The sequence below is a fragment of the Megascapheus bottae genome, chromosome 11 (assembly GCF_031878675.1).
Source record: "Megascapheus bottae isolate mThoBot1 chromosome 11, mThoBot2.hap1, whole genome shotgun sequence".
Classification (NCBI taxonomy): Eukaryota; Metazoa; Chordata; class Mammalia; order Rodentia; family Geomyidae; genus Megascapheus; species Megascapheus bottae.
The window spans coordinates 22676364-22699749 of NC_143519.1; the positions used below are offsets into that span (position 1 = coordinate 22676364).

At 35.4% G+C, this 23386-nt stretch overlaps 1 protein-coding gene across 10 annotated transcripts in view; it reads left to right on the top strand.

Annotated features, from left to right (window-relative positions):
• The window catches only part of Mycbp2 (MYC binding protein 2), a 243921-nt gene extending 220741 nt beyond the window's left edge, over positions 1–23180 (top strand). For all 10 annotated transcript variants that reach the window (XM_090342005.1, XM_090342006.1, XM_090341998.1 and 7 more), the window contains 12 exons: positions 3777–3873; positions 5235–5354; positions 7005–7106; positions 7922–8050; positions 8362–8494; positions 11064–11167; positions 12308–12496; positions 13210–13317; positions 14265–14474; positions 17601–17708; positions 18277–18442; positions 22625–23180. In XM_090342005.1, the coding sequence (XP_090198131.1) occupies positions 3777–3873; positions 5235–5354; positions 7005–7106; positions 7922–8050; positions 8362–8494; positions 11064–11167; positions 12308–12496; positions 13210–13317; positions 14265–14474; positions 17601–17708; positions 18277–18442; positions 22625–22740 (1582 nt within the window). In that variant the 3' untranslated portion in view covers positions 22741–23180. The remainder of the gene's footprint in view (positions 1–3776; positions 3874–5234; positions 5355–7004; positions 7107–7921; positions 8051–8361; positions 8495–11063; positions 11168–12307; positions 12497–13209; positions 13318–14264; positions 14475–17600; positions 17709–18276; positions 18443–22624) is intronic.
• The last annotated feature ends 206 nt before the right edge of the window (positions 23181–23386 follow it).

The following is a 23386-nucleotide window of genomic DNA, read 5'->3' on the forward strand; positions in this document are numbered from 1 at the left end:
TGAGCTGAAATACAGAAATACAGAAAGGATATTGCTGCCTAACGAGCTAAAGGAAAGCCTGATGCAGAAAAGAAACAAACAAAAACAAACAGGGAGGGGGGCAGTGAAGACTGAAAAGAGCAAGGAAAAGAAGGAAGAGGAGAAAAATGAAGAAGATGAAGAGGATGAGGAAGAAGAGGGAGATTTAAGAGGATGAGGATGAATAAGCTGGTTCTAGCCAGCTTTTATTTTTCTTGTCTAGAAAGCATTTAACTCCTCTGTACACAACTCACTCCTTTTAAAGAAAAAAAATTGAAATGCCAGGCTGTGGAAGATTTGTTTTTAAACTGTACAGTATGTCTTTTTTTGTGTAGTTAACACACTACCAAATGTGTCTTTAGATATTCCTGTCCTAGTGGTATTTTCAATAGCCACTAACCTGCCAGTATGGGGGTTATAAATGGGCATGGAAATTTAAAGCAGGTTGTTGTTGATGCACAGCACAAATTGGTTATACATGGTGACAGTAGTTTTTTCATCTTCAGTTGCCTGACAGGCTTATACACAATAATTGTTCTGATAACTGTATACCACTCTGTAATTACAAAAAAAAAGTTGTAGCTGTTTTGTTGACATTCTGAATACTTCTAAGTAAATATATTTTTTATTCAAAAAGAAAAAAACAAGAGATGACCAGACACTAGTAACTCTAATCTATAACACTAGCTACTTTGGGGGCTGAGATCTGAGGATCAGATGTCAGAGCCCAAGCAGGAATGTTTCTAAAACTCTTATCTCCAGTTAATCATCAAGAAGCTGCAAGTTGCCAGGCACTGGTGTCTGGTGCCTGTAATCATAGCTACTCAGGAAGCTGAAATCTGAGGATTGCAGTTCAAAGCCAGTGCAAACAGGAAAGTATATGAGACTCATCTCCAGTTAACTACCAAAAAGCCAGAAGTAGAACTGTAGCCCAAGTAGTGAAGCACTAGCCTTACACAAAAAGGCTCAGCAACAGCACCCAGGCCCTAAGTTCACATCCCAGGACTTGAAAAACAGCCAAAAATAGAGGAATGACTGAAGTGGTAGCTTTTCACTCCTGAGTGAAAAAGCTAAGCAAGAGCACTAGGCCTTCCGTACAAGTTCCAGTGTTGATGTACACGCATACACACACACATACACACACACACACGCACGCACGCACGCGCACACACACACAACAACAATTTTTTTTAAAAGGAAAGAAATGAATGGGGACCAAGACATGAGAAAGAAAGGTATCAATGTATGTGAAGTAATGCACCTTCTATCTGGCAAATATAATGTAACCCTTCTATTAATTACAACAAAAAAATATATGGGAAAAAAAGGAAAGAAATGAAAAGAAACCAGACACTGGTAGCTTATGCCTATAATTCCAGTTTCTCCAGAAACTGACATCAAAAAATCATAGTTCAAACACAGCCCATGTAGAAAAGTCTGTGAAATTCTTATCTCCAATTCAGCACCAAAAGGGTCAGAAGTAGAGCTACGACTCATGTGCTAGCCTTGAACAAAAATGCTCAGGGATAGTATCCAGGCCCTAAGGTAAGCCCCAGGGCTGAGTGTTATCAAGAAAAAAAAAAGAAAAAAGACAGATGATACTATTGCAGTGTTTTCAAATGTAAGCAACTAATAATACTTAAGCTAACAGACAATGATCAAAATAATAAGACAAGAATAGTCACTAGAAAAAATTAAAAATGCCAATAAATGTATGAAAAGCCTTACATCAGAGAAATATAGACTCAACTATTGTAAAGTATTTTTGATGCTTGGAGCATTAGGCAGGAATGGACCTGTTCATCTAACATAAATTTCTGTAGTGTTTTTGGATATGCATATCCCATAACCTCTACCAATCTGCTTCTGAAACTTTTATTCATATCCAAAAAAGTCTATTTTTTACTTATAATGATAGAAAACGTGAGACATTTGGATCTGTACAAAATTATAGAGCCAATAGAGATAGAAAAATTGCAGTTTAAGTCCAACAACAACAAAACTTAGTAAGACCCTATTTCCAGAACTAGCAAGCTACAGTAGTATATACCTGTAATCCCAGCTACCTAGCAGGGAATGATGATTCAAGGCTGGTCAGAGTAAAAGTGAGATCTTGTCTGAAATATGGCTTAAATGGTAAAGCACTTGGTCCCTGGCATTCAAATCCCAGTATCACCCAGACCCAACATTTGGTTAGCAAACATGAACCCACATGTTATAGTCCACAATTAATTGATTAGATCTGTGAAATTTCTTCATGTTCTCTGAATCATTGGACCTTTATTTAATGGACTACTAGCTTTTTTGTCATTTGCAGCATTTTCCTATGAAATAGTAGAGTCACCAATTTAGCAATAATTGGGCAGTTTGAACCACTAATCAAGGTTAACAAAATGATGATGCTTGTACAAGTTAGGTATTTTATACCTTTTTGGAATAAAACAACAATTTTGTTGTCCTTTTAGATTGAATAAAACTACTTTTTAATTAAAAAATTATAGAGCTAGTCCATGACAATTATGAGTTAACTTTCCATCATTTCCTTCATGTATACAGTTGGATTCTCCTAAGCAGAGGTTTACAATAGGGAAAAACCTAAATACATAAGGCCATATAGGCTAAATGAAAGGACCTTCAGAATATGGAAACAAGAAAGAGCTAAATGAAAGGACCTTCAGAATATGGAAACAAGAAAGAGCCATATACTGTGTGATTATTGTTCTTGATATACTATGTTATTTCTCATCTCTTTTGTTGTCCCTTACTTATCTCATATTGTTAATATCTTACCTTGTTATCTGGTATATTGTATATATGCTTATTTGAAATAGGATAGGGAAGAAGAGAAAACAACATGAGGGGAGAGGGTGGGGGCAGGGAAATGGGGGCAAAAACATGAGAAGAGGTATCAATGTTTGTGAAGAAATGCACCTTCTATCTTTCTATCTGGCAAACATAATGTAACCTGTCTATTAGTTGCAATTTTTAAAAAGGCCAGCTAAACCAAGCAGTAGTGTGCACATTGATGGAGTTGCTTTATATTCTGGCAAGCACCTTATGATCACCATGCTCACTGGAAACAAATATTTGGTAGTTCATCATCTGAACTTGGTATATCAGTACACATAAAAGTATTATGGAAACAAATATTTGGCAAAGAATATAAATGTGACTGGGCACAATGGCTCATGCCTGTAATCCTAGCTACTCAGGAGGCTGAGATCTGAGGATCAAGGTTCAAAGCCAGCCAGGGTACAAAAGGACCTGAGACTCTTTATCTCCCATTAACCTCTAGAAAACAGGAAGTGGGACTTGGCTCAAGGGTAGGGTAGTAGCCTTGACCTGAAGAGCTCAGGGACAGTGCCCAGGCGGAGATCAAGCCCCATGACCCAAAAAAAAGAAAGAATATAAATTTGTATAGCTGCTCTCTTTAAATGAGAGATTTGAGGTAATGTTTTGGTTTTCTTTTAGAAGTTTTAATTATCTGAGTTGATCATATACACAAGTAATCCCACTCTGGAACATGAGGCAGTCAGATTGTGACTATAAGAGAAACCTGGGTTGCACAGCAAGACCTGGTCTATATATACATAGATACATATGTGCACACACACATACACACAGATATATACATGCCTATATTGTGGAGGCTTAGTCTTTTAAACAATTACAATGCTGTATGTTGAAATAAAATTTGTAACTTTATCTGTACAACTGTGAAATGACTTGTTTCATTAAGTGCTGATTTTTCTTTTTAGTTATCTTCGACGAGGTGAAAGTCATTGGTGGATGAAGGGCTCAACTCCTACTCAAATCTCAGAAATTATCATTAAACTAATTAAGGATATGGCAGCAGTAAGTTCCATTCTCTGGTTATAGCAATGAGTTGCAACAGGATGTGATTTGATATCAACCCTTTTTGCTAAATTGATAGGAGGATACTACTACTGTACTTAAGACTACTTTTGGTATGTTTGACTACTTTGCCATTGGTGTTTTCAATGAGCAATCCATTGTGGCTACTGTAAATTGTTCACATTTCAAGCTGTCCAGTTAGCCAGCCCTAGGCATGGAAGTCCTTGAGATTCTTATCTCCAATTAACCACCAGAAAACCGGAAGTGGCTCAAATGGTAGAGCCCTAGTGTTAAACTGCAGAGCTCAGGGACAGTACTCAGGCCAAGAGTTCAAGCCCCATGACCAACCTCTTGACCCAAAAAAAAAAAAATATTAAAGAGAAAAAAGTAGAAGGCTCTTATTCTTTCATAGTTTATAAAGTGTATCCTGTGAATACTGTTATAACATGTTGTCTTTCAGGGGAAATCTGGGAGTGTGATGAACGAGGAATTTATTTACAGAGTGCCTAATATTTATTAGTTGTTCCATAGATTCATCTGGGAGTATGATGAACGAGGAATTTATTTACAGAGTGCCTAATATTTATTAGTTGTTCCATAGATTCATCATATTGCCTTGTATTTGCAGAAGGAAACCTGAGAAGGACTCCAAGAGGCAGCAAGCAAAGCATTTTGAGAAATAGAATTGAATTGCTCTTTAACAGATTGATAACATGGGGATATTGGAAATGGAAGAATATTTATTCTAAGAGAAAGATAAATTTTTCCCAACACAGCTTCTCAACTTTTGTGGCAAATAGACTTCCTTAGAATGTCATTGTCTGAAAATGATTAAAGAAGACTGTTAGGAACAATTCAATTCTATAATAGTTAAAAGTTGATTTTTAAAAATCAGAATAGCTATATATAAGATCCTGAGTTAAATGCCCTGGAAAAAATTCAGCATAGGAAATAAAAGTAATTATAGTTAAACTTGTGTGTTGTTATGAGTTCTAGTAATACCATTTAGAGCACTCAGCATAGCATGTTAACATTGCTTTATAACCAAAATTTCTCAGTCATGCATACCTTACTACTAATATTTTTATACAGCTGTGAAGCAAATTGGCCTTGAACTCTACAAGAAAAGTATATTGAAACCTTAGATTCTTGTTTACTTTTAGATCATCAATAAACATTGTTTGAAAGTTGAATATTTTCATAGGATTATGAAAGATTTTTACTTCTAAAGTCTGTGCCTCTACATAGTCTAGCTACAAGTAAATCTTTCTCTTTATTTTACAATATGTTGTTTAATTGGAAGACTTTACAATGATAATGCATTTCTAGTCACTTATTAAGATATGTGTCCTGCTTAACAGGGTCATCTGTCAGAAGCTTGGTCCCGAGTGACAAAAAATGCTATTGCAGAAACTATCATTGCCTTGACCAAGATGGAAGAAGAATTTAGGTCTCCAGTAAGATGCATTGCAACAACTAGAGTAGGTTTTCATTTTGTATCCTTTTTTCGTTTATTTATTTGTACAATTACATGTTCTTTTTCTAATCAGTCAGTGAGGTGATTTTACATTTTTAGCTAATGTATTTATTGAAAAACCAAAAAGAAAGACTAAAAAATAAAAGGTTTTTATAAATTAGGAGCAAAATATGGTAGTCATTACTGTTCACTCTTAGGTATTCTGTATCACTTGTTTTTATTAAAGAAGCTAAGACTGTGCTGATTGGAAAGACTAGATTACATTGTATGTAGTTTCTTTCCAATGACCTTTTACTGTAGATTACTGCAGCAAATTTAGCAGTAGTGTTCTGTTGCAGACTGATCAGTTTTCAAAGACAAGGCAGCTACCTTCTTTTTTTTCTTTGCCAGTCCTGGCTTGAAGTCAGTGCCTGAGCACTGTCCTTGGCCTTTCTCAAGGCTAGAACTCTACCACTTCAGCCACAACACCACTTCAGGCTTTTTCTATGTGATTGGTACTGAGGAATCAAACCTGGGTCTTTGTGTATGCTAGGCAAACACTCTACCACTAAACCAAACTCCTGGCCCCTCTTTCTCCTTTTTATATGGAGCAGTTGTTTCTAATGAAAAAGACTACCTACTAGGTAGATCATATCTGTTTAAAAAAAAATGTTCACCACTGGTAGAATGGGTCAGAATTTCTGAGGAAGTGGGATTGGATTCTTCAAATGAGACATAGTAAGTTTTAACCTATCAGATGTCATGTACCATATAATTCTAAAGAGATTTGTGATTTTTTTTTTAGTAGAGAAGCATTAGGAAGAAGTGAACATGGGTAGAATTGTATAGGTTCATCTTCAGAAATCTAGAACACAGAATACATCATATTTTCCTGGAGCAGAAAAAACCAGGTTATGCCATGGCTCCACAGAGTGGGACTGCTAAAGCAAGTGTTTAGCATAAATTCCTTTCTTTTATTCTTCATTCTCTTTGTTCCTTGTATCTGATTTTTCTGTTTTGTTTTTCTATTTCTGTACCTATTTTGCTCTCTCTGTTCTCTTTAGTGATGTTCATATCCATTTCTTAGAGTTGAACCATTTAAATAAGTTTATGCTTTTTCATTAATGAAACAATGTATTAAGCTCTTAAAACTATTTTTGAGAGCAATTTTCAAAGATTTATTAGATACTTACAGTATACAACTTCTGATATATAAACTTTCTGTCTGGAGTGTATTTTAAATATATCCATGTACTCATAGGACTATGCAAAACTAAAAGGCCACACTACTATCTTCTTTGAAATTTAGTGTCTCAGGGCCTAAATAGATAATAGATAGAATAATATGCAATGGGCACGGAAGTGGGAAATTTAATATTCCAATCGTTCCTTTAAATGTTTTACTCTATAAGCCTGTAAAGAATAATTTCATATGTCGGTATAAAAGAGGATGGTTCATCAAAGAATCAGTTTACAAAACAATGGTTCTGTAAATTTGGAATGTACAGCACATGGCAGTGTAAAATTGGTACCATAGCAGGTGAGTGAATGCCTCTGAGAATCTGTACATTTTCAGTGCAGCCAGCCGTCATCAAACAGTAGTGAAGAGTCCAGCAGTCAGCGTTCTGTGCGTTTTCTAAGAATTCAGTAGTGTAACCTTTTCCCTTCTCACCAGCTCTGGCTTGCTCTGGCCTCGCTGTGTGTCCTCGACCAGGACCATGTGGATCGTCTCTCCTCAGGAAGGTGGATGGGAAAGGATGGGCAACAAAAACAAATGGTAAGAGTGGAATTTTATCAGAAATTATCTTACTTTGCTTTATGTGCAGCTTTAGCTGAGCTTGGAAAAAGCTAAGCAAGTCAAAACACGCAATTAATCTTACACCTTAAAGATTATGTTCAAATTAGCCAAGTTCATCTCATTAAGCTCTTTTACTTAAAGTCTTGTTTTCATCTCTGATTGCTGAGTAGCTAGGATTACAGATGTGAGCCATCAAGACCCAACTAAAGTTCAGGTTGTAAATATTGTTTTCCTCATTTAGCATACAGAATATGTGGATTATGTAATGAGAAAACATTTATTAAATCACTAAGCAAAATATATATCTTGATGTTACTGACCATTTAACTTTTGTAGGCTTTGCTTTTTTGGGGGGGGAGGGGAGGATGGGTCAATCATGGGACTTGAACTCTGGGCCTGGGCTCCAGCCCTTAGCTCTTCAGCTCAAGGCTACCACCCTGCCCCGTAAGCCACAACACCACTTCCAGTTTTCTAGTGGTTAATTGGAGATAAGAGTTTCATGGCCTTTCATACCTGGGCTGGCTTTCAGCCACAATCCTCAGATCTCAGCCTCCTGAGTAGCTAGGGTTACAACCATGAGCCACTGATGCCCAGCTAGACTTTGAATATTTTTGAGAGATTTTTGTAGTTCAGTATAGTTGTCATAGTTCTTTGTCAACATTCAGGTTCTAAAAATCTTATTAGTCTTTGGAATAATAGTATTATAGTTAAAAGTTAACTATAGTTATATTAAATTTGTGTCTCTAAGACTTCCTTTTTAGTTTAATGTAACCTGTGGAATTGTCTTATTGTAGCCTATGTGTGATAACCACGATGATGGTGAAACTGCAGCTATCATTCTATGTAATATTTGTGGAAATTTATGTACTGACTGTGACAGATTCCTCCATCTTCATCGACGAACCAAAACTCACCAAAGACAGGTAAAGATTTTAATCTTTATATCTAGAACAAGATCTGGAATAGAAAGTCCATTTAATGATTGAAATAAGTGTGGAAAAGTATGGGAAGAAATGTGCTTTGGTATCAGTGACTTAAATTGAGGTCCCATTTCAGTTATCAACTGCAAATTGAGCTAACTTTTCCAAGAGTAAATGGGGGCTATTATAAAAACTGGAGCTATCTAAAACTTCTTACAGTACTTCACAAATGAAAGCCCTTTTCTTAAATAAATTTTATATTCCTCTTTCAGAGGTAGGTAGATTTTTTTTTCTTTTCTTCAATGAAATAATAGGTCTTCAAAGAAGAAGAGGAAGCTATCAAGGTTGACCTTCATGAAGGCTGTGGTAGAACCAAATTGTTCTGGTTGATGGCCCTAGCGGATTCCAAAACAATGAAGGCAATGGTGGAATTCCGAGAACATACAGGTAAGAGATGTAAAGGTTGAATTGTACTTGGAGAAAAAAATAAACTACACTTCCAGATGATAAATTTGTCTATCAGGCATGAAAAAATTGAGTGATTCTCTGTTCTAATGTTTAGTTCTAAATTATGTTTACTAGACACAGTATTCTATCTCAAAGTCAGGAAACTTGCTTGGTCACTAAATAGTTGTGAGACCTTGGGGAAGTCGTGTCACATCTTAGGAACAAATGAAGACTCATTTCTGAACTGAAGCTACTTACTGTACTTTGTATCTTCGTAGGAATGAGCCTCCCTCCAGCTGGAGTGCTGTCCATAGATGCCCCTGTCCTATTCTGTTCATTGTAGCTCCAACCTATATGATCACTGTGATCTCTTTTAGCTATAAGGTTTTTATTTTGTGATAATATTTATTAGTTTTTATACACTTGGAAAAATAAGGCTTAATAGTATCATTCCAATGATAGTAATAACACACATGAATAATTATTACTATGAAAAAAGTAACACACATTTTTGTTCTGTTTTTGTGCTTGAACTCATGGCGTCACCTTCTCACTCAGTTTTTTCACTCAAAGCTAACACTACCACCTGAGAAACACCTCCACTTCTGTCTTTTTTTTGTTTTTTTTTGCTGTGTGGACTTATTGTCCTATTTGAGCAGTAGTAGAGTTGAAATCAGCAGTAGGATAGCAACATTATTTAGAATTATTAGCATTCTCAAAATGTGTAAATTTCCAGTGAGACAGTCTTTAATAAGTAATAAGTAATAAAGTGTTATATAAATATATTGAGCTAAAGTAGTATATTTCCTGGAAAGTTTCCTGTATGGGAAAAATTAAGCAATACATTTTTGTTAAATCTTATTTGTGCTTTTTACCTTTTTTGTAATAAAAGTAAAACAGCAAGAAATTTGGAGAAAGTAGAAAAGTTCTCTTTTAAAAGAAGAAATATATAACAAACTATGTATTTTAAGCTGTAGACCCACAAAGCAACTGTCAGTTGAACTATATGGGAAATTTTGCAGGCTATCGCCATTTGAATAAACCCTATTTCAGTGCTAAAACTTACACTTCTGTCTTTTTACTGGTTGTTTTCCTCCAGCCAGCTTCAGTCCTCTATGCTCAGATCTCAGAACTCAGTTTCCTTAGTAGCTAGAATTATAGGCATGAGCTACCAGCACCCAAACAAACACTTTTCATTTTGCTCTTTATCTAAAGAAATTTTGTATAACCCTGGGTTAATGTTATAATAATCATACAAAATCTCAATTTGTAACAGAGCTGTATCGTCTACCAATTGTCTTAATTGACTGCTGATGTTGGAGGTTAGCACACATCTGAACAAATTAAATATATCAGTCACTTTAGGCTTGATAATACGGGATTTGAGAGGAGAATTTAACTGCTATGCTAAAAGTAACTGAGAAGAAAGTTGAAAAATACAGGAAAATTACAGTAGTTAACTCTTCTTGATGCCTGATAAAACTGGCTTCACAGCATTTACATTTGAAAAGCATGTTGTTTCTTGCTGCTTATTGTAAAGACCTACATGTTATAAAAACATAACATTTTTTCTCATAGTTGATTTTTCTCTCCTATAATCTGTCAGTACTGTATATTAGTTTATGAAACAATATTGAATCATCCTTATACTCATGATAACTGTCTCTTTAGAAAATATTCTACTGAGTTGAATGCAGTAACAATATTGACAATAGTGTACTTGTGTTTAAAAGTGAGCTTGGCAGCCTGATATGATAGCATGCACTTGTACTCCCGACACTCAGCAGTTTGAGACAGGAGAATCACATGTTCAGGGTCAGCTAGACCACCCAGTGTGACTCTGTCTTCAAAAGAGCAAAAACGCAAAAAAAGCTTGGCATATAATTTTCAAGGTTTTTTTTTACTCTTTGTTTTATGTTTTCTGCTATTTCCATAACATTTCAACTTTTTTCATATTATATAGGTATTCCTCTGTTTTTAAAGCTTTGTATTCTGATAATAGGCTTTATCTATTAATTTTATCACTATAAAATATGTTGATTCCCCTACTATATTCTATGTATTTCATTTTATTTGATATTTATAGTTGTCTTGAATTATGCATTTAGAGTGACAGGCTTGCCACTCTTGTCTGTCTGTTGCCATGAATTGTCTTCAGGAGTGGTTTTGGATTAGTTTCTTACCATCTTTTGGGGATCTTTATAATTAGGACAGTTTACAAATCTTGGCTAATTGCCCAATGATGGCAACTAATATAAATCTGATTTGCTTTATGTATTTATCTTATGTTTTATTGTTATAAAGTAGTTGTATAAAGGTGTTATATAATTACATAAACCAGGTACTCAGTACAATGCTTTTTGTTCTCCCTTTGTTCTCTCCCATTTTCCCCTCCCTTTCCCTATCCTCCAGTTACTTAGTTCATTTTTTACCTTATGTACATGGAAATGTCATGACTACATTTGCTAACCCTTCCTCCTCCACTCCTGTTGGCTTTTGTACAGTAGTGATATTGTAGTGTATGGAAGGCATGTACTGAAGGAGTCTGCTTTCTCTTCTTTGAACCTAGGTAAACCTACCACAAGTAGCTCTGAAGCATGCCGCTTCTGTGGGTCCCGAAATGGAACGGAGTTATCTGCAGTTGGCAGTGTTTGTTCTGATGTAGATTGTCAGGTGTGTACATAGTTACCCCATCCCAGAAAGACTCAGTCTCAACTTCGTTACACTGTGTCAGTATGAATGGTTAAATTCTTTGTCAAATCCAGAAATAGAGCAAATAAGGCTCTGAAGCCCAAGCCAAACTTTTGTATTTCTTATTATTTAATATTTTATTTTGTGCTAATAGTAATTAAAATATCTGTGGACTGTAGTTTCTTTCTTTTTTTTTTTTTTTTGCCAATCCTGGGGCTTGAACTTGGGTCCTAAGCCCTGTCTTTGGGCTTTCTCAAGACTAACACTCTACCACTTGAGCCACAGCACCATTTCTGGCTTTTTCTGATATGTGGTGCCAAGGAATTGAATCCAGCCATGGCTTCACACATGCTAGGCAGGCATTCTACCAGTAGGCCACATTCCTGAGCCTGGTTGTAGTTTCTTTACTTTTTAAGGTTTACTTTTCTATAATGTTTCTAGTAGCTGAACATTCTTGAGTCTTAAAAAATGTATACATATCTTCCATGATATCCAGATTTTCAGCTTCTCTACTAAGAATTTGGATAATGCTGGTCACCAGAGGTTCACATCTATAATCCTAGCTACCCAGGACCATGATTTAAGGATCGTGGTTCAAAGCCAGCCCAGGTAACAAAGTCACTGAGATTCCTATCTCCAGTTAACTACCAGTAAGCCAAAAGTGGAGCTGTGGCTCAAGTGCTGAGTGTCTAACCTTGAGTACAAAAGCTCAGGGATTGTGCCCACATCCTGAGTTCAAGCTTCCCAGAACAAGCACCCCTCTCCCCCTGAAAAAAAAGAAAGAAAAGAAAACAGGATGAATCTCAAAATATTGGGAGATACTTATGGCTTTTGTTGATTTGTCCCCTCTTTTGTTGAGGGCATAGTAATTGAGAGATGCTACTACAGAAACTTTTTGCCTCATGACTATGCATAATGACAATTATAATTTACTTTGTACCCGCATTGCTTTCTAGGGTCATTCATTCTAATTCATATCAAAAGAAAGAATAAAAATGATCATTGTTACATTGTAGTAATGAGTATTTCCCATAGGAAAATTTTACAAAATTAATACAATAGGCATAATTAGTAGTATATGTACCTTTCATCATGGTAGCCATTGTGATTCATCTTTCTTAGGAATATGCTAAGATAGCCTGTAGCAAGACACATCCTTGTGGCCATCCATGTGGCGGTGTTAAAAATGAAGAACATTGTTTGCCTTGTCTGCATGGCTGTGATAAGAATGCCACGACCCTGAAGCAAGATGCTGATGACATGTGCATGATCTGTTTCACCGAAGCCCTCTCAGCAGCACCAGCCATTCAGGTGTCTCAGCTTTTAAGTGTATCTTGACTTTTATGTGGGGAATTAGAAATGATTGATAATACCTTATTGCTGGGCAAAAATATGTCCTACTAACACTGTTAATATATCAAGGAGAAAAATGTTCATATTTGCTTCCCATTTTGTGTAACCAACTTCTTGTGAAGGACATAACTGATAATAAGCTTGAGCTATTTTATTAGTTTCTGAAATGCAAACTATTTTATAGTATTATATAATTGATCTATTCCTATTTCCATACATACAAGAGTTACTACTATAACTACCAAGTTCATTTTTAAACCTTTATCTGTTGTTTAGTGTTCGATTGATTTTGGAATATTGAGTACTCGTCAAAAATCATATTTGTGATTTCTTAATTGTCTGTATTACTTCAAAAATCTTAATTCTTTGTCAGTAATTTGTTTTCTGTGAAATACAAAATTAAATAACTTTATATTTATCCCTTCCCAGCTTATTTTATAGGTAACTTATATAAGTGGCATTAGTATTTGAGGGGTAAAAATAAGGAGAAATTTAAGGTAATGAAGTCCCACATGTAATAACAAAGTACTGAAATTTTATTCCACTTAATTTCTTGATTGTAATCTTAATGTGCCTTAAGTAATGTTTTACATTATACAGTAGTCTCCCAGTTAGTCAGGTGTTCATTATTCCTACATTTACTTACATCCTTCTTATTTATTTATTTAAAGCTGGACTGTAGTCATGTATTCCACTTACAATGCTGTCGGCGAGTTTTGGAAAACAGATGGCTTGGTCCAAGGATAACATTTGGATTTATATCTTGTCCCATTTGCAAGGTATGGGAATAACCTGAAATTACTTTTCTCTTTTTATTTTTAGTTTCATCTCTCAAGATAAAGAGGCATCATCATTTCTTGGTGTCCTTCCATTTGCTTTTTATGCACTCCCATCAGTTTCTGCCTTCTGCAGCCAAGTTGTAACAATAGTATAAGGTCTCTATAGCTGCCATCAACATACTGAATGATACTAACATCATTTTCAGACTTTCTGAGAGTTGAATCACTTGCTATGATGACTACCAAAAAGGACCCCAAAACAAAAAAACAAAGATACTCTTGTCTTCCTCTTGATCTTTTATATTAGTAAAAGAGGTAGTTTTGGAGTGAATCAAAATAAGGAGAAAATGGTTGGCATTTTGACACATTTCTACAAAAAGTAGTAAATGAAGTAGGAACTTGTTTTTGAAAGTTATTTTTGATTAATTACATTGATGATAAATAAATATAATAATGCCTTCTCTATTCTCTCATCTTTTCTGTTAATTTCTGTGTGTTTTTAATCTTCATATTTGCAGGCTACTATTCATTGCTGAGGAATAATCAGAAAGATTATTTTTTCCCCTCATATGGTATCACTGAGAAAAGTCACATTTATGAGCCAAGAAATAGACACATAAAGATAGGGAAGAAAACAAGTACCTGCTCATCTCATTCACCTGACAACTTGATCTCCAGAGAGCCAAAGCCCCCACACACAATATGAATGTGTCATATTTGTGGCATCAGGGCAATCTTTAGTCCCAGACTTAGGAAATCTGAAGCTAAAAATAAGGAATTTTTATACTTTTGTCCCATTTGTCCTTATTTTCCCCACTCAGGAAAACATGGGCTTGTGATGAGTTTACAGAATTATTATTTAGTAGCATCGTATAGAGAAAAGGTTAACATGACTGTTTATATTCTGCCACAGTGCTTGTCACAGTGCATGTACTTTGATCTTTCAGAACAAAATTAATCATATAGTACTAAAAGATCTACTTGATCCAATAAAAGAACTCTATGAGGATGTCAGAAGAAAAGCCTTAATGAGACTGGAATATGAAGGTCTGCATAAAAGTGAAGCCATCACAACTCCTGGTGTGAGGTTTTACAATGATCCAGCTGGCTATGCCATGAATAGATATGCATATTATGTTTGCTACAAATGCAGAAAGGTAAGCTACAAATTGAACTAAGAAGTTTTAAAAGATGTTTGTATAGTATATTGTAGATCATTTCATCATAAGCTTGAAGTTATAAGAAACTTGGTATGATGTTTCAAGATGAAGTTTTTTGCTTAATTTGTCTTGCATTCTTTTTTCCTAGACATTTTCCAAAACATGTTCTTTTGTACAAAATATACTTCTCATTATTAATGACCTCATGTTTGCTAATACAGCTAGTTCTTAAATAAACTTCTCTCACTTGATGATTAACCATTCCTTCCGTAAAATCATTTATCATTTATCTCTTCCTCCCTTTGTAATCATTGTCTTTAATTGCTTTATCAGTTACTTTTCCTTTACCTTTACCTTTACCTTTACTTCTTTTCCCACAAATAGTACAAAGGTCACATGTCTGATAATACAGTTGTCAGTCTTGACTCCCTCTATATCTATAATCTTTATTTGTAAAGTTTTATCAATTCTGCCTCTAAATTTCTGTTGTTTCTTTATTATACCTTTAACTATTTTTTTTTGTAATTCTAGTACCCTCCTTACTGAGCTCTTAGATGATACTCTAACCCTCCATTCTAGCCCTTTTTCACATACATATACTGCCACTGGTGGTTTCATATTTCTAGATCTCATGTCTAATTGAGTTTACTCCTCTGCTTATAATCTTGTAGCCTTATCTCCCCCAGTATGCTGCCATTCTACTTAGTGCTACAATGTACTGGGCAGCTTACATTTCAGCAGTATTGACTCACAGAAGGTGCTCTAGGGCACCATGTAGAAGGTTGCTCTTCTTGGAATGTTCTCTGCTTTCTACTACAGGTTTTACTCTTCCAGCCACCCCTATTCCATACCCATGTATGTGGTGAAATCTGTCATTTCCTATTTCAGGATTCAGCTTGGAATTTACCTCTTCTTTAATGCACTCCTAACTTCCTACTGTAAACCACCTCCATATACAGTTTTGCTATTTTACAGGCATCCATCATAGCACTCAACCTACACTATTAGTAGTAGTTTATCTCTTTACTCCACTTGGGAAGTTCTGCGAAGACAGATTTTTTAAATTTCTATTTCTCTACTTGGCAATACCAAGGTGATTAGAGAGTGAATAAAGAGTAAATGAATGACTGAATGAAAGATATATAGACTTGCTATGTAATAAGGAAAGTACAGATAAGGAATAGAAGGCGAAGCATATATGACTAGCCAGAAAGACAGATAAATAATGTACATGCAAGGTAAGACCAACAGTGTACATTTATAAAACTTGTATTCATACAAATACTAAAATATTATTTCTGCATATTTATGGTAAACATAATAGTCAAATATTGTAGCAGTGAAATGTTTAAGAAGACAAATGGAGGATACCAAAGGCAAATAGTTTGAATAACCAGTGAGGTCTTAAGATAAACTGAAATATTTGTAGGGCCAGATTTAGCTGGTAGATGACCATGTATAACCTCAACATCAGTAAAACCTATCTTTTCACCTGTTTTTCTAGTTCAAGTATTAGGTTCTTATTGACTCAGTGTATTTATTACAAATTTTTATTTCACTTTTTGGATATGGACATGACATGAATACAGATTGTCCCAGTTTCTTACCCTTGTTTATTCTGTGCCCTATGCAAATACAAGTAAATCATCCATCAAGATAATTTCATTTTCTTAAATGGCTCTATTAAGTTTCTGAATGTAGTGTAGCTTTAAGAATTCCAAGTAGTATTCTGAATAGAATTGCCAAATTTTCTTTTCATTTTTTGGTTTTTTTGTGCTTGTCCTGGGACTCAGGGTCTGCGTACTGTCCCTGAGCTCAAAGCTATGATACTCTACACTTGAGCCACAGCTCTCTTTCTAGTTCTAGCTTTTTTGTTGTTTGGGGTTTTCTTGTTCGTTTTTTGGTAGTTAATTGGAAATAAGTGTCTCTGGGTTTTCCTGCCTGGGCTAGCTTCAAACCATGATTCTCAGATCTCAGCCTGCTGCATAGTTTAGGAATACAGACAGGAGCCACCAGCATACAGCTGCTTTTCTTTTATAAAAAAATGTTTGCAGGGCCGGGAATGTGGCCTGCTGGTAGAGTGCTTGCCTAGCTTGCACAAAGCTCTGGGTTTGATTCCTCGGTACTACATACACTGAAAAAAGTCAGAAGTAGTGCTGTGGCTCAAGCAGTAGAGTTCTAGTCTTGAGAAGGAAAGTGCTCAGGCTCTTAAATTCAAGCCCTATGACTGGCAAAAAAAAAAAAAAAAAATTGCTTTTTGGGACCAGGCACATAGCCTAGTGGTAGAGTGCTTGCCTACCATGCACAGGATTCGATTCCTCAAAACCACATACATAGAAAAAGCTGGAAGTGCTGCTGTGGCATAGTGCTAACCTTGAGCAAAAAGTGTCCAAGGACAATGCCCAGGATCTGAGCTCAAGTCCCACAAAAAATGCTTCTTTGATCACATAACTAAAATCCCTCCTACACATACATACTGGACTTAGAATAGTGCTGTGCTAATAATTTATATTAGGTAATTTTTATTCTACAGTAATTTTGAAATTAATGGTATATTTTATTTAGTAGAAGGGAATATGGAGTTGGATATTCAAAATAAGAAAAACTAGCCGGGTATGGTGGCTCATGCCTATAATCCTAGCTACTCAGAAGGCTGAGATCTGAGGATCATGGTTCAAAGCCAGCCCAGGCACTAAAGACTGAGACTCTTACCTCCAAATAACCACTAGAAAAACAGAAGGGGCACTATGGCTCAGGGGTAGGGCAGTAGCCTTGAGCTGAAGAACTCAGGGACAGTACCCAGGCCCAGAGTTCAAGCCCAACAACCAACCAAAAAGAAAAAGAAAAGGAAACTACTCCAATTTTGTGCTGTTTATATTTTGCTATTTAACTTTATGTGTGATATTATTTGAATTATAATTCTTCTTTAATTTTGACAGTATGATTGTGATCTGTAGTATCTTGATCTACACTATTTCATAGTCAACAATGCAGGCATTTGTTCATGTAAGGGAGTGGACGGTAGGCGACAGTATTTCTAAGACCTTGTTGAGTTGGTATTTATTACACCCATCCCAGAATGTCCCTTTTTCCTGGCATCACCTGAATGTGGACTCTCCACAGGCATATTTTGGTGGGGAAGCTCGCTGTGATGCTGAAGCTGGACAAGGAGATGATTACGACCCCAGAGAGCTCATCTGTGGCGCCTGCTCTGACGTGTCCAGGGCTCAGGTGGGCAGAACATCTTATCAGGATAGTTTTGAAAAGTCAAATCTGTGTTCTTTAAATAATAATATCTGATAAAATCAAGTTCCTTCTTGGTATTTGCTGCTACTCAGTTTTGTGTACTTCTCCAAACTGTTTAATATTTTTTGGATATTTTAATTTTAAACTTTTATCAAATGATCACATTTAAACAACAAATAACATTACTTATTTTACTAATCCTATAATCAGTCTCTCATATTTCCTCTTTAATGAAATTGTCATATATATATATACCAGGGTGATGGGTAAAAGATGGTCAGGTTTTTAATTTAGCAGACTAGTTGGACTCACAAGTAAATTTAATAGATTGCACATTAGTCAGATTGGTTGTACTAAAGTGGAATTAGGACTCTGGACTTCTCTAGACTTTTGGGGGGAAACCATATGTTAATAACTTCATTTTTAACAAATGGATTATCAATTTTCAGAGAACTGTATACTCTCAAAATGTAATTAGTTATGTATATGACTATATAAAGTACAGATGAAACAGGCTCACTATAATCTTGTTCTTGTCTCCTTTTTGCCATAGATGTGTCCCAAACATGGAACAGACTTTTTGGAATATAAGTGTCGCTACTGCTGTTCAGTGGCTGTCTTTTTCTGTTTTGGAACAACACATTTCTGTAATGCTTGTCATGATGATTTTCAAAGAATGACTAGCATTCCTAAAGAAGAACTTCCACATTGTCCTGCAGGTACGTTTTGAATATTTTAATATCACAATGATGATCTGTGTGGTATTTGGTTTTATTTAAAGATTACATGAGAATTCTGTTTCAAATGATGACAACCTAATTCAAACTACCCCAAAATATTCGTGGGAATAAGTACCTCTAATCTTGTATTACTAATATACAGTAAGGAAGTAGCTAAGACCAAAAACTATGTACCATAAAACTGAGTGTCCTTGTGCTAGTATAGAAAGATCTCTAGGGGATTTTAAATTTTTAACAAATTACACACACACACACACGCACGCACGCACACGCACCCTATGTTGCTTTTGTTAAAAAAGGAGAAATTGAGAATATAATAGATCCTTGTAGATAATTGAGGAAGATGTGAAATGTGATGCTTACAGTTCACATATTTGATTCATTTTGTTCCCTAACACCTCCGAACTTAACATTAAAAACATTGCTGCCTCTTAACAAGCCTACAGTGTTCTCTTGTTCTGGAAATAAAATTCATCAACATTGCTTTTTGGTCACTGTTTGCTTTGGGAGAAGCATATTTTCACAAAACTAAAGGACAGAGAAGCACTCAGCAGATCACACAGTTTAAATAAAACTAAAGGTAAAATATGGGACTAGCAGCTTCTCCACATGAACTAAGATGCAAGATGTATACAGAGGAAATTAATAATTCTTAAGCTTGATTTTGTTTTTATTATACTTGGTCAATGCTACATAGAATCTGTAAATAAGGCAGGCAAACTGTATATACTGATTTGCTCCTATATGCATAGAGAAAATTCTGGGAAAAAATATACTTGTCAATTGATTATTGAGGAAAAGAAGGTAGAGATGGAAGTAACATGATTTCTGATTATAATTGTTTAGTAATTTGATTTTTTATATTCTGTAAACTGTATTATCTATTTAAAATTAAAAATAGCTAGAATGTTTTTTAAGTTTCAGTACTTGATGCCACTTTGTCATTAAAAAAAAAAACCTCAAGTGTTTTCAAGGATTTTTTTTAATTATTAAAGTATTTGGGGGTTTTTTGCATAGTTGGTTGCTGTTTTAGATAAAAGTAGAAAACTTTTAAAGAAGCAAATTGAGAAAGATATGAGCACAAGATGTTCAGAGTGATGGCCAAACAAGAGATGGGATTAGGATAGACAGCCAAGATTAGAAGGATATGGTCATGAGCAGAGATCCACAAATGAAAAGAGTGAAAAACAGGCCATATTCACGATGATTTGAGCTCCAAAGAAAAGATTACTGAATAGCAGCTATAGTTCAAGGTCTGGAAACAGATGAGAACCAGAACATGTCAGTTGGGCTTCTTAGCCTTTTCCATATGGGAGGAACTAAGGCAGCAACAGTTGAGAAGTGTTAGAGACAAGCTCTGTTATCAGGGAAAATCCAGATTTTTCTAGTGCAATGAAGAATATTCTATACAGGCAAAACAACATTCACTGAGTAAGTTAGCAAAGAAACAAATGTTCTACACAATGCAGATTTTCAGGCAGAGCGTGACCAACCATGTGTATCTTACTCAGAAAGACAAAATAAATCATTCGTTTTTTTTTTATTTTACTGTATAGAGGAGTTACAGTTATATTGGCAGATAGAAGATACATTATTTCTCACACATTGATACCCCTTCTCATGTTTTTATCCCCATTTCCCTCCCCCCACCCTCTCCCTCATTTTCCCCCACCTATTTCAAATATATATATGTATGTATATGTATATGTATATATGTAATATTCCAGGTAACAAAGTCAGATACTGTAACAATATGAGATTAACCAAAGGGTAACACAAGAGAAGAGAAAAAAACATTAAGAACAGTCACTCATAATTAAGCTCTTGTTTCCATGCCCTGGAGGTCCATTAATTTGGCCTCATCATATATGGCCTTATGTATCTAGGGTTTGAGCTATTGTAATCCTTCTGCTAGGAGAATCCTGGGTTTGTACTGATTATTACAAATGAGGGAAACCATTGAGCCTATGTTCCTTTGAGTCTGGTTTACTTCACTTAATATGATTTTTTTCCAAGTCTTTCCATTTCCTTACAAATGGTGTGATGTCGTTCTTTCTGATGGTACCATAGAATTCCGTTGTGTATAAATACCACACCTTCGTGATCCAATCATCTACTGAGGGGCATCTGGGTTGGTTCCATATCTTCACTATGGTAAATAGTGCTGCAATGAACATCAATTCTACTAGTGTCTTTTGTGTGTCCTTATTTCTGGAGCATTGGGTAACTGCCAAGTAGTGGAATTGCTGGGTCATAGGGGAGATCTATGTTTATTTAGTCTTTTGAGGAACCGCCATACTGCTTTCCAGAGTAGTTGAACGGGTTTACACTTCCACCGACCGTGTAGTAGTGATCCCTCCTGGCCACATCCCCTCCAACATCTGTTATTGGATTTCTTGATCATGGCCATTCTAACTGGAGTGAGGTAGAATCTCAGAGTTGTTTAAGAAATAATTCTTTAAAAAAAAAAAACCTTACCCTATTAGTTTATGTGCTTTAATATATGGGTAAAGATGAGCAAAGGATTATGTAGTTGAAGTAGGTTATCTTAATCCTTTTGTACTGATAAAATAAATGTTACGAACTGTGTTAATTGAACTGTACTTCCTTTTTTGTTTGTTTTTTCTTTTGTCAGTCGTGGGACTTGAACTCTGGGCCTGGGTGCTGTCCCTGAGCTCTTCAGCACAGGGCTACTGCTCTACCCCTTGAGCCACAGCACCACTTCCAGTTTGCTGGTGGTTAATTGGAAATAAGAATCTCGTGGATTTTAGTGCTTGGGCTGGTTTTGAACCACAATCCTCAAATCTCAGCCTGCTGAGTAGCTAGAATTACAGGCATGAGCCACGGCACCAGGCTGAACTCATTCTTCAAGACCAGGCATCAGGTTGATGTTACTCTGTAGTGTCTAACATTAACTGGACAGTTACACTGAACCAGGCTTATAGTTTTATAAACTCTAGCCTTTTACCCCTAATAGCTTTCTTCTTTTATAGCAGAGAAAATTTTCAATCCAGAAGAGATAAATTGAATGAGATTTCATTCTCCATTGGATCTCATGATATTTTTCTCTCAAGCAAAATTGGAATTTGTATTTATTATTGCAAAAAAATAGCAGTGGCATACTATTCCCCTACTGGTCATTAGGGAATCTGCACTAAATGTAAGCATAGCTTGTATTCCTGATACCCTAAAGGTCTTTCTTATCTTTTAAAAAAAAATTATAAATCCTTATTAATGACTTGATGTGGCATGAAGCACATTACCATAATAAATCTTAAAAATAGAAAAGTACAGGGCGATTAATGTTTTAAAAAGCCTAGTTTCTTTATTATTTACAAATGTTTACTTCCCAACAGATTACTGTATTTTATATTAATGTTCAAAATTTTTAGCTGATTTTCACTTTTGTACTAATCTCCCTTCATATACTTTTTAGGACACCAATCATCAGTTTTGCCAGTGTGCAATGGTAGTAGTATATATATATATATATTTATGTAATCTAGTTTGTTTATATTTGTTTTCTGTGTGTGCTTATGTCAATTGTGATGCTTGACCATGGGCCTGGGCACCGTCCCTGAGCTTTTCAGCTCAAGGCTAGCACAATGGTTTTTTGGTGGTTAATTGAAGAGTCTCATGGTCTTTAGTGCCCAGGCTGGCTTTGAACCACCATCCTCAGATCTCAACCTCCCGAATAGCTAAGATTACAGGTGTGAACTACCACGCCAGGCTATACTTGTTTGTTTTTATTCACTAAAAACATCCTAAAGAAAAGTATTCATGTTCTCCCATCCAGAATAATTTTTTTATTAAATAAAAGAGGGATAGTAGTTCTTTCTAATCATGGCATTATAAGTAATGTACCATATTACTTCCTCTACTAAAGTTTTAATTGTTTTCCCATATAATTTTTATTGTAATTAATAGAAGGGTTACATTATATTCACAGATAGAGGATGCATTACTTCACATACATTGATACCCTTTTTAATTAATGATTTTACTTTCATAATTAAAGAAAAATCTTTTAATTTTATATTTATTAACTCTAGACATATTGTTTCTCTGGTTACTTATCAGTCATGTTTATACAATGTTTGTGTGTGCATGTATATGCATGTTTCAGATTGTATTCCTTTGTTTCCTTTACAATTTATACAGGTCCCAAAGGCAAACAGCTAGAAGGCACAGAATGTCCACTCCATGTTGTTCATCCGCCCACGGGGGAAGAGTTTGCTCTTGGGTGTGGAGTCTGCAGAAATGCTCATACTTTTTAAACATTAAGATCCTTTGTCAACAGAGAGGGAAGTTGCCTTTGTCCACCATGAGGATGTAGTGAAATTTAAACTCTGCTCAGGATAAGATAAGAATGGGACCACTTTTACATCCATGAAAATGAACCATTCACAGTGCAAGAAGAATGCCAAATACCATGTACATAATTCTTGCTAGGGAAAGTTTCCCTATTGTTTTGGTTTATCTTCTTTTGAACCAAGACATCAAACTTGTGAGGTGTTTGCATGTGGCCATTACCGTCATTGGCCTGTGAAGCATTGGACATTTATTGATAATTGATATAAAAAAATCACCATACCCATGGACTAGAATGATGCTGGCTTTCAAGCAAAAAAAAGAAAATAATCATTGTTTATTGTATACTGCCTTTTTGTATTCCTGTACAATTGCATCACGGATGGGGATAAAAAGAGGAATATTCTGGTTTATTTCCTAGACTGTTATTTAAAAAAATTGTGTTAGGACAGCATATAATGTAATAAGTATCACACTGTATATAAAGATATCAATGTTTGTCCTGTATATGAATTACTAAATTACAAATGCAGTTTCATTTAAACTTCTAGGTTAAGTTTGAGCCTGAAATTTTAATGAAGTGCAATATTGAGTGTGCCTCATTATCTTGCA